Raw genomic sequence first — 14,903 nt, forward strand, 5'->3', positions numbered from 1 at the left:
TACTAATGCTACATTCAATTTGGTTCAGCCCGTCCATGTGTGCGTAAACCCAACATGTATGTATGTATGTATGTATGTATGTATGTATGTATGTATGTATGTATGTATGTATGTATGTATGTATGTATGTATGTATGTATGTATGTATGTATGTATGTATGTATGTATGTATGTATGTATGTATGTATGTATGTATGTATGTATGTATGTATGTATGTATGTATGTATGTATGTCTGTCTGTCTGTCTGTCTGTCTGTCTGTCTGTCTGTCTGTCGTCTGTCTGTCTGTCTGTCTGTCTGTCTGTCTGTCTGTGTGTGTGTGTGTGTGTGTGTGTGTGTGTGTGTGTGTGTATTATATATATATATATATATATATATATATATATATATATATATATATATATATATATATAATTTGTGATTGGCAACGAGACCAATAATTTAATATTCTTAAAAATGTATGAATGGATTTTTCTATAGGTCTTGAATTATGCTTCGACGCATTTACAAGTATTTTATAATTACCGGTGCATTAGACATTCTCTACCATGGCATGAAACTTGTTTGTCGGAATGAGACTTATGGTTGGAGTAGTTCCCACGTACATGTCCTCGAGACGATCGAACTTTTATGACCTGGTTATGTTCTTAACACGCGTGTCAACGAACGCACATAGTGCAATGTAAAGGGCTGAACTTCTTGTGGAGAAAGTAGTACATATTAAAAGATCAACAATAAAGTTTCAAGTTTCAACATCCCACACGTGAAGTTCTTAGGTGAATCAATAGTAAACACGTAACAAGTTCGATCAAAGGACTCCAAGTTTCAAGTTACCTTGTCAGTCTCAATACGAGTAAAGGGTAAGCGTTACCTTGAAATAATAATAATGATTAATTGTCTTGTTTATGTGAACAAATTCGAATTCCACATATCTGACATTATATATAGGCAGTTTCCATCTAATCTTCTGGTGCTGGGTTCCTTCTGTCCCATTACTGGGACAAGCCATTAGCCAAGCAAGTTGACTTGTTATCAAAGAGTACCAATATTTACACATGTGATGATGGGCTCTTACATAACACAAGTAAACAGCTGTAAAACCTCTATTCGGCCGTCTGCATGGACTGCAATTGAGGCAAACCTTATCTCTGTCTTATATCAGTTGTTATCAATTTATTAGGCTATTATAAGTAACGCTACAAACAGCTTTAGAGATGCAAACAACTTTTATGACACCCGTTTTCGCCAGGCAAGCCCGCGGGTTTGTTGCACTTGGACCGCTAATGGCTTGTGAATGTCATGCTGTCTGTCAAACAAAAAGTAGAAAGCCCCGTTGATACTGCTTTATGATAGGCATATTAAAATGCCCTAGTCTAATGCTGACGGATGACCTTACGGTAGATTTATTGTTTTTTATTTGAAGCGTGTTATCGAACAAATCTAACATTCACTCAAAACACCGCTATCGCCATTGGAAGCACTTTTTTACTTCAACTTTTTACGGATGGAATTTCGTCGCTTGCCTTTGTATAAACTTAAGAGAACTATGAAAGCAACATATGCAGTTGTGAACTAACATCATTTTCAAAACTTGAAGTTTAGGCGATTGGTTTCTAATTTGGTTCTTGTGGGGTAATACAAATAAAAGAAATGAAAAAGAAGGCAAAATATACTGGGTTTTTCTGCTTCACTTTTTTTTAAAGAGAAATATGCAAAATCGTTCAAATGTCGGAAATATGCTAAATGAATACACTGCTGGGTTACCGGGATAGAATAATACTCCATTCTGATATTTCTTTGGTTTAAATCATTGGACCTCAAAATCAGTTAACATGGACGACGTTGTTGTTGTTGTATTAGCCCAGAGATATCAAGGAGGCTTAGCTAATAATAAATTCAAGTATGTGCCATGCTGTAAATAAAAAGACTCATAAATTTGAAAGTCTGCAACACCTACAACACGCTATTGAGAATGTGTATCTACGTCGTCACTGAAATTCGGAATTTCCATTTTCAAAAGAATTAGTGTACTTTGCCATTTTGGCTGTCTTTCATGATTTATTAATTAAAGTGTTTGCATGAATTGAATGTCCACAAACACACACAGTTTGAACGTAACCCGCTCATTTATTTGGGGTTTTGCTTATTTATATTTTCACTGCATATCTGGAAAAAATGTGTTTATGAAACCATATAGAGTAAAAATTTGAAAGTAGCATTTATGTGAGAAAATTGTCAACATTTACTTGGCACTGTCCAATTTAGACCATGGAATTTTAGGAAAAACAGTAAATGAGCAAAACCCAAAAGAAATGAGCGGGTGTAAGAGAATGGGTACATGACGGTATGATGTGATCACTGTGTTTAATATCAAAGAATAAATGTACAAAGTTTGTGTAAACACTCATGGCGTACACGAACGATAGATAAGTGTTGTGAAGTTAACAGCTATTAAGTAAGAGCCACACAACTGTACAGAATGCGTCAATGGTTTTGACGTTTGGGTATATGTCATGAATCTAGACTATTAATTTGTAGTAGTACCCCGAATAACAGTTTCTTGTTATACAGCAGACCATGGCTGAAACATCCTGAACATCATATGATAGTTTCACCAGATCCATTACACTAGAATTATTTCATGAATGTGGCCATCTCTGAATCTATCTCGTGACAACTTTCTTCTTCTTCCAGAAACAAGGTGTAACAGCACAGATAGAAAAAAAACAACTTTAGATGAACGTTTCACCTGTTCACGGTTTGTCAAATTAAATAACGCTAATGGGGAGCCCATGACATTATAAAATAAAAGACATTCATTTCTAGTGGGAAATCATATTCAAACAACCATCTATTAATATTGTAGTATACTCGATTTTATCACTTCTATAAAGGTTCCTGTAATAAACTCGATCGAATGAAATAAGTTGACATAATATACTATGCACGGTAAAAGTGACCTCGAAATAACAATTTATTGGCTTATTCATAAAACATAATCCACTATCTGACATTCCATCTAAACATTTATCGCCTGATCAATGGGCTCTTCTGGTCAGTTACTTGGACAACAACGAATACATTGTTACCTATGGTAAGATTAATATGGTTATGTGCCAGCTACATTAGTGCTTCAAGTGATGAAGTGTTCTATTGGAGCTGTACCCACCCGGCGAGCTAGTCTACAATTGAAGTTACTACTTGTACAGCAGATATTTTCTACTCACACGGTCGAGAAATAATCGGAGGTGTTTGTTTGTTGGAATTACTAAGCTACTAATGCATACTACATATATTTACATTATTGGGAATATAAAGTGTTTATTTGAAGAATTCGAATCAATTAGTAAGGATCGATGTCACGCTTATATTTCATAGATTTTGTCAAGAGAGAGAGAGAGAGAGAGAGAGAGAGAGAGAGAGAGAGAGAGAGAGAGAGAGAGAGAGAGAGAGAGAGAGAGAGAGAGAGAGAGAGAGAGAGAGAGAGAATCATGAATAGAAATTTGGACGGATGAAGAAGGTGATAGGGCGAACGCGAGGAGGAGCTCTTGAGTAGGTTTACTTATTTACTTTGCGTCAATAACTTTAAAGGTTAACCCTTTTGACTTGTTTATACATTCGTATGCGATAACAGTTTATCCCAGGGGCGATGGAAAGTATAAAAGCGCCAGTTTGACACACATCGACATTACTATAGGTACTTGAAGATACACGTTCCACAAATAATTGGATGTTTGTGTTCTTGTATGGCAAATAGTATGGATAGCATCAGAAAAGGTGAGAATGAAATTAATATCAAAGGTAACTAATGTTTTATTGTTATCATTTTCCTCCATTTTTTGTTAACTGAAAGTTATAGTACAGGTCAGAGCCAATTTAATGTTCTAAATACGACATTTTTGGGTAAACCCTTCTGTTACTTTGTCCAAGGCAAAGCCACCGCGAAGCAGATGACAAAATAACTGATGTGTTTACCCAAAAGTGTCCTATTAAAAACATTAAATGGGCGAAGACCTGCACCATAACAAAGTTGTACTTTGAATTCGACAAGAACATCAACCTTATAACCTACAGTCCCTTTTTCTTCCGTAAGGAAGAGATATATTTATGGGTGGAAGTCTGTGTGTCTGTGTGTCTGTCTGTGTCATCGTTTTCTCCATAACGGCTTGCTTAATTCAAACGAAATTTTGAAGACGTATTCCGTAGGGTATTGGCAAGACTTGATTAGGTTTTGGTAAAAATCCCGTGAATATTAATGAGCAATTTATGTAATTAACGATTTTCGGTAATTAGGCTATACATGTATCTCAAGAATGCACGCTTCAAATTCATTATAACTTGGTACACACATTTGCGATACCAAAGCGCACCTGTCCTGAAAATATTATTGATGTAGCTTTTAGTTTTAATAAATTATTGGCATATTTTTGTAGGCCACTAAAAAGGAAAAAATAGTTTCTCATCAGGAAATGTTGTCTAAAGTGGTACGACGATGCGCTTATTTTTTTTTTACATTCTCAACAAATTTCACAGTACATGTTGTGGTTGGCCAGGATGTCACTAACAGCAATGAGCAAATAGCAATCAATGAGAAAAAATAACTTATTACATATGTTCTGTTGTATTCCAACAATTGTCTGTAGGAACGACAATCTCAAAACTTTGCCCTTACGGAAGACATTCAGGTCACATCTGGTTCTTAAACGTAATGATGTACAATCACCCATAATTATGTTAATGAACAGATTTACAATACAAATACCATCCTGCACATCTCAGCCAAATAATGCGATGTTTTCCCCAAAAGGTCAGTTTGAAATCTGTTAACCGGGCAAGGACCTGTGTTATAGCAAAGCTACAGTCACAATTCGAGCAGTTATTTCCATTTGTACACCCTGAGAGAACATCGACATTTTCTACTGTAGCTCTGTTAGGTAACCCTCGTGCATGTACGGGTTGTTCCATCAAAGGGTAACCACATTTTCATAACACATGGTTTCTGGAGAGTCATTTCATGATTTTATATCACCTACAATTATTTGCGATTTCAGAGAAACATCACGTTAATCTTGTGCATTTATACGGTATCTCTGCTATGGGCTATTGCATCAAGGGGGATAGCTGAAATACATTATTGAATGGTTGAGCACTGAATATTCATGAGTACAATGCTATACACCAATGTGAAAGAGCTGTTGTATATACTACGTAAAAAGTACATCAATCATGTGGGATTTGTTATGGTTGATGTATGTATCAAGTTAACTGAAATTTGAAGTTTGCACTCTTGATAAGTTCTTGTGATTTGCATATGGAAGATTGTGTAGCAAGTTTCATTAGAATCGGTGCTGTAGTTTTTGAGATATCATGTTCACAGACAGACATACACTGTATATGGAAACACAGAGAGACAGACAGACAGACAGACAGACAGACAGACAGACAGACAGACAGACAGACAGACAGACAGACAGAAAAAAATTAACTTTGACGTGACGTGTCGTCAATTTTCTATTCATCCTTACTCATAGAGAAAGAAGTTGTATCGACCAGGAAGCATGATGAAAGAAATACTGACCGATGGGTCATCAAGGACATACGAATATTTGTGGCATTACTATTCAGTTTGAGAGTCCCCTATTATATCTGCTTTAGCACTACGATCGCAGTTTTGACGACTATTGAAAAAAGATACAGGTAACAAAGTAATAATTTGACTCTTTCCAGTGGCTTCTCCTAAAACTTAAAATAACCGCCTCACCCAGATGGAAGTTCATTTTACACACACACACACACACACGCACACACACACACACTAACAAATACAAAACAAACAAACATATATACATACATACATACATACATACATACATACATACATACATACATTATTACATATATACTATACAAATACCTACCTACCTACCTACCTACCACCCTACCTACCTACCAACAGACAGACAGACAGACAGACAGACAGACATTAGTTTGTCGACTAGTAAAAGCAAGTGAAAACGCTAGCATGGATTGGTGTAATTAATGCTAGTATATCATTACCCTCTGCAGTAAATTTCTGCGACCAGAAATTACCATCGTCATAAACCACAGCCTCTTTTACGGCACCGTCCAAGATTCGCAGTGTCGCGAAAGAAATAACAGCTCTGGTGTGCGAGAATGAGAAATTATATGTATTACATATTGTCAAATTCTGTCCAGTACCTGTTACTATATAAAATACAAAGAATGCCATGGCAGACAATTTCTGAATTGATTTCTGAAGTACTCTGTAATTTGTACTTTTACAGCCTGTCAGCAACCCAGCAGGGATTTATTGTATCAACCGCTAATATCGGAACGCTGTGTACTATTCCATTTGTAAGTTTTTTCATCGGTAAACCCTCGAACCATCGTCCACGCTGGATATGTTTTGGCTTCCTTTTGTTCAGCATAGGATACATTTTCCTCATCCTGCCGCAGTTTGTATCACAGCGATACACATTTGACAAGGCTGGCAATTTTTCATCTGGGGCTGGCAGTCTGTCTCGTGGTCTTTGTGGTTCAAATATCACGAAGGATTGTAGCGATCACCAAAGCACCGAAGGAGAAGATAATGCATTTGCGTATCGTTTGTTTCTCACTGGTAAGGTACTTGAAGGTATCGCGTATGGTTTCATATTCCCACTCTGCTTTTCCTACGTTGACGACTTTGCTGGGAAACGTTCTGCAATATATTTGGGTAAGTGATGTATGTACCATGTAGAATAGTACATTTAATTTTGTGACAAACGTACAGTCTGAAATTTCACCCGTGTGAAGTCGGTACAGGGTGGATAAAAATCCGAATCACTTGAACTTTAAAAAAAAAAAATACCTAGACTGCATGAGTGACGTCTTACAGACATTGTACGATCGCACGTGAAGACATTCGTCACGTGCGCATAAGAATGCAACGTTTTATTGTAATTCTGTTTTAGTATATGATAACCAGTGATTAAATTGATGGGGAGGATACACGACAGAGGAGCAATTCCTAGTGTAACACGTTGAGACTGGCGGCTGTGTTCGAATTTTAATGGCATAACATTGGACGGGTTTGTTTGTATTTCGTGTGACATTGTGAATGACCTACATAATTATGTACTTTGTCGACATTCATGACCTTTGTGTGATACTGGAGTAGTATATGTCAGGTGTCATTTTGAAATAGATAAAACATAGAATTATAAACATGCCGTCCAAATATTGTGTTCCTGATTGCTACAATATATCAATCAAGAACACAGATTTACATTTTTTTGCCTTCCAAAGCGAGCCGTGAAACTGAAGATATTAAACATTCTTTCAAGGGTTTAATAGTTTACCCCCCCCCCTCCCCCCCTCCCGTGAGCATCTAGCTCAGGACGCACAGATATGGGTCCAGTGCAACGACCTACATCACATCCTTAACCCTAATAATGTGTATTCATATGAACAATTTCATCCAATGAAGTTCATGCAATAGGATCAGGATCATTCGGCCTAAAGTACTATCTAATTAAACAATACCGAGACTTTAAATCCAGACCGTATTTTTTTACTTCTGAATCCTCAGGTTTGATAGATAGTGCTGCCGGATTAGGTATCCCACTAGGTTTTGGCGTGATCTCTCCAGCCACTCTCACATTATACGTCGACTTCAATCGTGTGGATATGTCAGATATTAACATAGATGATTCCGACCCTAGGTGGGTTGGTGCCTGGTGGCTGCCGATAGCTATATGCATACCAATATTGGTTATTTTGGCATTTCCACTGTTATTATTCCCTAAATATCTTCCAACAAGCGACATAGATACTGCCGAAAAGGGAGAATCGTCCGAAAGAAGAAGAGAACAATGGCATATCCATAATGTTAGAGGTAACACGTTTAATTTATATTTGTATTGTGCAAGATTATGTATGCATATATATGAATTGTCATTTTTATAATTATTAATTTGATGTTTCCTTAACAATGTTACGTTTTTATACTCATTTACTTCAGATAAATAGTCAGTCAATTAGGAAATAAGCGCGTAGAGCTCCTACAAGTCACGAATATTTAGTGTGCATATGTAATGAATATTCGTGTTTGCTAAGACCCATTATGCAATGGTATATCAGTGAAAGCACTATAATGTTGACAAAGAGTTTGAATTTGGTACTTCTTGGCAACTGAGCATAATATGTGATATGAAATGACTCTCGAACCAAAAGTGTAGTACAGTGCCTTTCCCTAAAGCGAGTCAAGCTATGAAATGAACGATCAAGATCAGTGAGTCTGATCACCAGGTTTCATGTTGAGATAGCTCCTGACCTTGACAGTTCATTTAATAGCTTTGACTCGCTTTGGGGAAAAGCACTGTAAGATATTTTTATTTCCTGGAGACGCGTTCCCCTTTAATAAAAAAAGTTATTCTATAAAGATGCAAAGCTAAACCACTGGCACTGACTAATTCAATTATTTTTCAATAATTCTATTTCCCCCCGGCCAGATTTTCTAAGATCGGTATGCGCCATATTGAAGAATCCTGGTTTCATGCTGACTGCGTTAGTTTACACACTAAATGCTCCGATTGGCTTTGTATTGTTCATGCCGAGATACTTCCAGAAGGATCTAGGATTCACAGCCAGTATGGGAAACATGATTATGGGTAAGGTCGGCAATTTATTGGTACCGGTAATTGAAACGTATTGTACCGAAGCAAAAGGGAAATGGTACATTTATTTAATTCAGAAGGGTACAAGGCCTTGGACGTCAATTCATATTTGAACTAAGTGATTACGAACCAAAATCCTTACTCTTCAATAGGGTCATGGGGGCTTCTCGGGTAGATCCTATACATATCATCTGTCTTTGCTCTCATAATAAGTAAGTGTAAAGATATACATGCGTCTATTTTACAGCGAAATGTCAAATATGTAAACTTGCGTCAAAAGCATTCATCAAAAAAGGTAACGTTATTGATTAGCAAAAGATATTCCTTTGTAACATGGTACATATTTGATTTCCTTGTAATAGTTATGAAGATTATAATTTTGATGATGATGATGATGATGATGATGATGATGATGATGATGATGACGTTGTTGGTGGTGATGGTGGTAACAAATTTAACCTCTAAATTCCAGGATTCTTGTGGTTATTTCCAAACTTTCCAACCGGATTAGTTAATGGTATTTTGATTAAGAAGTTGAAACTTGGAATGCTTGGGCTAACCAAATTGGTGCTTGTGATCATTGCCGTTATCATAATAAGCAATACTCTGGTCATAGCGTTACCATGTGAAGGGCCCTACGTGGAAGGAACAAAGTAAGTGGAATCACCAATTCAATTACTCTTACTCTTCCGATAGCTTTTTATTTGGGGTATGCATTCAAGAATGGTGCTTACAATCAAAGGAAACACAGTTGCCCAAATAGTTACTGTGGATTGTTGCTGGCACCCCTTGGTGACAATGATCAGGGGTGGCAGGAATGGGTACATGTAAGTGATAAACTGTAATCAAGAAATGAAAACTGAGTGCCTAGTATTGCTTAATTAGTGGTTCATGAGCCACATCTCATACTTCAGAAGCCATTGACACCAAGGAGTGCCAGCTACTATACAATCAACATCAGTCATTCACTGTGTGTCTTTGTTTGAAATAAAATTTGTCTACTTCTACATCACGATTGCCCCACTGACTTAATCTCAGCTGTATACATCTTATGACACATAATATATTTTGAGTTTTTTTTTATAACGTCTAAGTCTTCATCCACAGGTCAGGACAAACAATGGATCTACAGTGTACAGACTGCCACTGTTCAGTAGAACATTACCAACCAGTCTGTGGATCCGATGGATTGAATTACTACTCCCCATGTTACGCTGGATGTGAAACTGCAGTCAGTGATAAGGTATATGTCTGTCTGTCTGTCTGTCTGTCTGTCTGTCTGTCCGTCCTATCTAATCTATCTACTTATCTATCTATCTTTCATACTAGGAATAAGAATGTCACTGTTCTCTTCAGAGACACACCTTTATTATTATTAAAATTATGATTATTATATAATATTTATATAATAATAATACTCTAATAATAATAATAATAATAATTATTATTATAATATATATATATATATATATATATATATATATATATATATATATATATATATATATATATATATATATATATATATATATATCTGTAACGCTGCAAAATCTGCTTCATAATATGATTGTATAGAATGTTCTTATGTCAGTAATGAAGACTAGTGTGTTTCGTACTGGGAAAATATTCAGGGGCATCCGTGACCGTTCTGAATACTAAGTTGTTTATTGCAGAATTTCACCGACTGCCACTGTATCAACCCCGAGATTAGCAATCCTTCCGATACCTTCGCATTTGACGGACTTTGTGAAATTCCCAGGTGTAAATACTTTGCAGCTTTCCTATTTATTCTGGGTTTCTTCGCCATCGGTAACAGTGCTATGAGTTTACCCACAACGATTATAACTATGAGGTAAATGCAATTCAAGATATATAATATGCAATTTGCTTTTTTCACAAAATTTACAAAATACTTCTGAATGATATTTTAATTTATAATGAATTCCCCCTATGTTTATTCACGTACCATTTGTATACTGCATATTACGCTTTTCGACTTTGTGCTCAAAGTGCTTTACAATTATTACCCCTGACACGGATCTATAGCCGCACAACATCCCTTTATACTTCCTCAACTCCCTGGGGAGCATACAATCCATTGCAGCCGTTATAAGCGCATAGGATTAAAGCATTCACATCGCAACCTTCATCCTACCAGGTCCCCGAATATACAGCTGGGGTGACTGAGGCACAGTCGTGGTTCAAATCTTGTACAAAAAGGACTTTATCCATTCAGATGGGACTCGAACCTACAACCTGCAGATTCCACGCCGGCCACTCTAGCCGTTCGCCAATCATGACTCAATACATACATACATACATACATACATGTTTATGATAATGTGACTTAACAAAAGTTAATATTTGTAGACAACTGACAAGTTAAGAATGTCTCTATCATGTATATTAATGCTTCAACTTTATAATCTTTCATTTCAATCTAGTAACGATTCCCATAGAATCGAACATCGAAACATCGAACGATCAAAATGCTAACTTAAAGTGGCCATGTAGATGAGGATTGGGTATTTATTTTGCATTTAAAAAAAAAAATTTAAAACAATTTTATCATGGCTTCTACTTGTAAAATGTGAAACAACATATGCCAAGTCCTTGTTTGTAAATTAAACACAATACAAAATTGATTAATAACCTGGGGTCACATGAGTACGCCCTCTGTGTTGCGTGACTACAAAAATCCTTTGTTATAGTAAGTACCATAACAAACATTTCACACTTTTGTAAAAGCCTTTTTGCAGTGTATTGAGTTACAAACACAAACGTTGTCGATGTTGTTTCGCATTGATTTTCAGATAGGAAGCCATGTGTGATATTCTTTTTTTTTTAAATTAAAAATCCAAAATAAATAGCCAATCCTCTTTGAAGAGATGTATTATTCAGTGTATCAGAATAAGTATTTCAATGAGGAAGATTACTGTCAGGCGGGGTTTTTCTTTAGTCATGGACTTGTATGCAGATTTGCATAAAGGCACAATTACAAATGAAAGGGAGCGAGACTTTTCTTTTGGTTCTACATTGTTATATAATATTTTCTTTTCGGTTAGATTGCCATTAACCGTAGCATAACCTTATTAGTTCCTATTTGCTTTGGCAATTTCTGACACATAACATAATGACAATAATGATAAATGATATGCACAAATAACTGAAAATAGTTTTTCTTCTGTTGTTTTAGATCTGTTGACCCACACCTTAAATCGTTTGCCTTGGGTATGAGAAGTGTCATTTTTGAACTGTGTAAGTATAAAACAGTGCATAAGCCGTAATAGGTTAAGAAAAATGTTATTTAATACATGTAATTAAGTTTGTTCCATGACTCGTTTTTCGTTTAAAGTAATGTATACCCATGTGTAAGATATCAGTAATTTAAGCTTGGGATACATCATCTTTTCAGTGCGACAAAGATTGTTTTCACAATAGATATCCGCCCTTCCAAATAGACTTGAACATATAGAAATTAAGCCCATTGTGTTTGCCCAACGTGAAACAAGTTTAACACAAACAAATAAACACACACTTACACACACATACATACAGGATCTAATATTAATTGAAACAATAGACAATTCACTATTATATCTATCTATCTATCTATCTATCTATCTATCTATCTATCTATCTATCTATCTATCTATCTATCTATCTATCTATCTATCTATCTATCTATCTATCTATCTATCCATCCATCCATCCATCCATCCATCCATCCATCCATCCATCCATCCATCCATCCATCCATCCATCTATCTATCTATCTAGCTATCTACCTACCTACCTACCTACCTACCTACCTACCTACCTACCTACCTACCTACTTACCTACCTACCTACCTACCTACCTCTCTTTCTCTATCTATCTATCTATCTATCTATCTATCTATCTATCTATCTATCTATCTATCTATCTATCTATCTATCTATCTATCTATCTATCTATCTATCTATCTACCTACCTACCTACCTACCTACCTACCTACCTACCTACCTACCTACCTACCTACCTACCTACCTACCTACCTACCTACCTACCTACCTACCTACCTACCTACCTACCTACCTACCTACCTCTCTTTCTCTATCTATCTCTCTATCTATCTATCTATCTATCTATCTATCTATCTATCTATCTATCTATCTATCTATCTATCTATCTATCTACCTACCTACCTACCTACCTACCTACCTACCTACCTACCTACCTACCTACCTACCTACCTACCTACCTACCTACCTACCTACCTACCTACCTACCTATCTATCTATCTATCTATCTATCTATCTATCTATCTATCTATCTATCTATCTATCTATCTCTCACTCTCTCTCTCTCTCTATATATATATATATAGTTTTGGTAGTACTGGAACTCTTTCTTGGTTGTAACTCGGAGTTTCACGCATAGTGCGATCGTCAGACAACTCTCTATCTATCTATCTATCTATCTATCTATCTATCTATCTATCTATCTATTTATCTATCTATCTATCTATCTGCGGTATAGAGCACTGTCTTAGCAGATTGACACTCACCGAGTTATATATATAAAACGTTTAATTGGCGGACGAAATACCACGTTTACCAACTTTTCAACTTTATATGCGGAATTACATAATGCGACTTTCATATCTTTTCATATTTAGTCACCTACGTAACTCCTCTCATAACGGGCCTGTTAATCGATTCTACATGTATCCTATGGAGAGAGGAATGTGGAGTGCGTGGAGCATGCGCACAATACGACAATTTCATGTATCGGGTTTTGTTTATGAGTGTCAGTGCTGGTTTCAGTGGTGTGGCATTCTGTATTATGGTCTTGTTATTGTTTATACTAAAGAGGAGAGAAAATACGTCAAACAACATTGATGATTCAAGCTCTTTGAAGGGAAAGGAGGACGGTGGAAATGGTGTGCAACTTAAAGCAATCAAGGTCGGTTTAATTTACCATAGTAATGTACCTTATTAGAACGAATTGTTTGAACGAATTCAAACAATAACACTCACTTCATTGATCCTATAAGTACGAGGTAAGGGCGTAATCATAAGCCTGGCATGCATGGTAGGGATGGCTAGTTCGCGATGATCGTGTTGAAATTGGATGCTATCCTCTTCAAGACCCATCGACATTTGGCTCAAATATATAACGTACAACGACATTAGATATTGATAAACAAAGTTTGAATTATTTTGTATTGGTTTCCCCGTGACGAAGTAGTTAGAGTACATCGCTTTCTTTGGGTACAATTTCATACTGCATACATCACTAGCAACGACTGGAAAATGTCAGCACATTTTATCCTAAGCATAATGGGAATTCGAAGACATTCACATTCTCGTTTTGTTAGTTACGGTGTACATGTCAAGTGGATATATATATATATATATATATATATATATATATATATATATATATATATATATATATATATATATATATATATATATATATATATATATATATATATATATATATATATATATAACTCGGTGAGTATCAATCTGCTATAAGACAGTGCTCTATACCGCAGTGGCAGAGCGTAATAGTTTTGGTAGTACTGGAACTCTTTCTTGGGTGTAACTCGGAGTTTCACGCATATTGCGATCATCAGACACTCCATTATATATATATATATATATATATATATATATATATATATATAATGGAGCCTTAATAGCAATTGATAACCCGTTTTGTTCTTTCTCTTTTGTATAGAATTTTGATCACGGAAACCCTGCTTATGAACCTGAATAAGAAGATTTTAAAATCGACACTGTTTTGGAACATTTTTTGTCTCAAGAGAATTAACATATCGAGTGACAATGTAGGAAATGCTAGTAATCGTATATCCCAGTGATGTGAATCTTTAGAAGAACTTTTTTTCTTGTTTGTTTTAGTAATTTTAAAGAGGCGTAATCTGTAAATGAGGCTCTATTTCGGCACACTAGTAAGTCAGTTTACCAAAATATCAATACACGATATTCACTAACAAAGCATGATAGAAAATGCGCAAAAAGACTTGGTAACCGAGATAATTTTTTCCTACCAGCAATTTAGATAAATACGAAAGAATAATGATAATCGATGATTTTATCGGTGACGTTCATCCTAGTTTGTAATTATTTTAACCACAAAGTGTACCAGCCCTTTATCATTCCTGCCCTAGCATTCTTGCTTTATGAATTAAATGAAAGACCATACTGTCACAG

General features: G+C 35.8%; 1 protein-coding gene across 1 annotated transcript; it reads left to right on the forward strand.

Moving 5' to 3' along the window:
• Positions 1–1,832: 1,832 nt before the first annotated feature.
• Positions 1,833–14,448, forward strand: LOC144444342 (solute carrier organic anion transporter family member 1A2-like). The gene is made up of 8 exons (XM_078133757.1): positions 1,833–1,900; positions 6,306–6,736; positions 7,592–7,897; positions 8,514–8,672; positions 9,151–9,331; positions 9,786–9,921; positions 13,534–13,626; positions 14,410–14,448. The coding sequence occupies exons 1-8, from the start codon at positions 1,833–1,835 to the stop codon at positions 14,446–14,448; spliced, it is 1,413 nt and encodes a 470-aa protein (XP_077989883.1).
• Positions 14,449–14,903: the final 455 nt, after the last annotated feature.

This window comes from Glandiceps talaboti, chromosome 2 (assembly GCF_964340395.1).
Source record: "Glandiceps talaboti chromosome 2, keGlaTala1.1, whole genome shotgun sequence".
NCBI lineage: Eukaryota > Metazoa > Hemichordata > Enteropneusta > Spengelidae > Glandiceps > Glandiceps talaboti.